At 46.3% G+C, this 913-nt stretch overlaps 1 protein-coding gene across 1 annotated transcript in view; it reads left to right on the top strand.

Moving 5' to 3' along the window:
* LOC132962511 (neuromedin-B receptor-like) overlaps positions 1-507 on the top strand; it is a 793-nt gene extending 286 nt beyond the window's left edge. Inside the window, exon 1 of the mRNA XM_061033461.1 lies at positions 1-507. This exon is cut by the window's left edge and continues 286 nt beyond it. Within this exon, the coding sequence (XP_060889444.1) occupies positions 1-333 (333 nt within the window). The 3' untranslated portion in view covers positions 334-507.
* Positions 508-913: the final 406 nt, after the last annotated feature.

Genomic DNA, 913 nt, shown 5'->3' with positions numbered 1-913 from the left:
TCGGACGGCGGGGAGAAGGTGCACTTCGTGGTGCGCTGCGTCATGACCTCGGTGTACATCGTGATCATCACTGTGGGGCTGCTGGGAAACATCACGCTGGTGAAGATCTTCATCACCAACAGCGCCATGAGGAGCGTGCCCAACATCTTCATCTCCAGCCTGGCGGCGGGAGACCTGCTTCTGCTGGTCACCTGCATGCCCGTGGACGCCTTCCGGTACTTCTCCGAGGAGTGGGTGTTCGGCGAGGCGGCGTGCAAACTCATCCCCGTCATCCAGCTCACCTCGGTCGGCGTGTCGGTGTTCACGCTCACGGCGCTCAGCGCGGACAGGTGATCAGTCTCTCCTCCTTTTTCATCCTGCATGTGTTTGATTTTAACCAAATCTAATGTTCCGGATTTCTTCTTTAATTTCACAATTAAGAGTCATTTTAATTTCTGATTCAAAGTTATTAGATCTGATCTGAGGGATCTAATCATTTAGCACTTCGTGCGTTTTTATGTGAGGTGGAATATAAGAACATTTATTAATCTACCAGACCTCCTACTGTCACTTTTGACTCTTGCTTTTTGTTTTCGTCTCATAAATAGGAGGCACTGAGCGGACATGCATCAATCATTCTGACATTTTATCTCTTTTATGTTTTCCCATGATTAAGAGTAATGTCTGTTTTTATTCTCAGAGATCTTTGAGAAGAAACACACTTCTGTAGGTGTGTGAGAAAACACTCCAGACAGCTTCAGAGGGAGAGAAACGTTGTGGTTTTGTTTTCTCATAAATCGGGGATGCCTTTGAGAGAGTAGGGTGCAGGAGGTTTTCTTTTCAAAGTGACGGTTTGGATTTGGAAAATCTTTTTTTATCGTCCCAGAGGGGCAATTTGGTTTGCAACAGAGGCGATATAGGTGATACATACATA

The sequence above is a fragment of the Labrus mixtus genome, unplaced genomic scaffold (assembly GCF_963584025.1).
Source record: "Labrus mixtus unplaced genomic scaffold, fLabMix1.1 SCAFFOLD_126, whole genome shotgun sequence".
Classification (NCBI taxonomy): domain Eukaryota; kingdom Metazoa; phylum Chordata; class Actinopteri; order Labriformes; family Labridae; genus Labrus; species Labrus mixtus.
The sequence above is the reverse complement of the archived record's forward strand: the minus strand, read 5'-3'. Positions and strand labels throughout refer to the sequence as shown.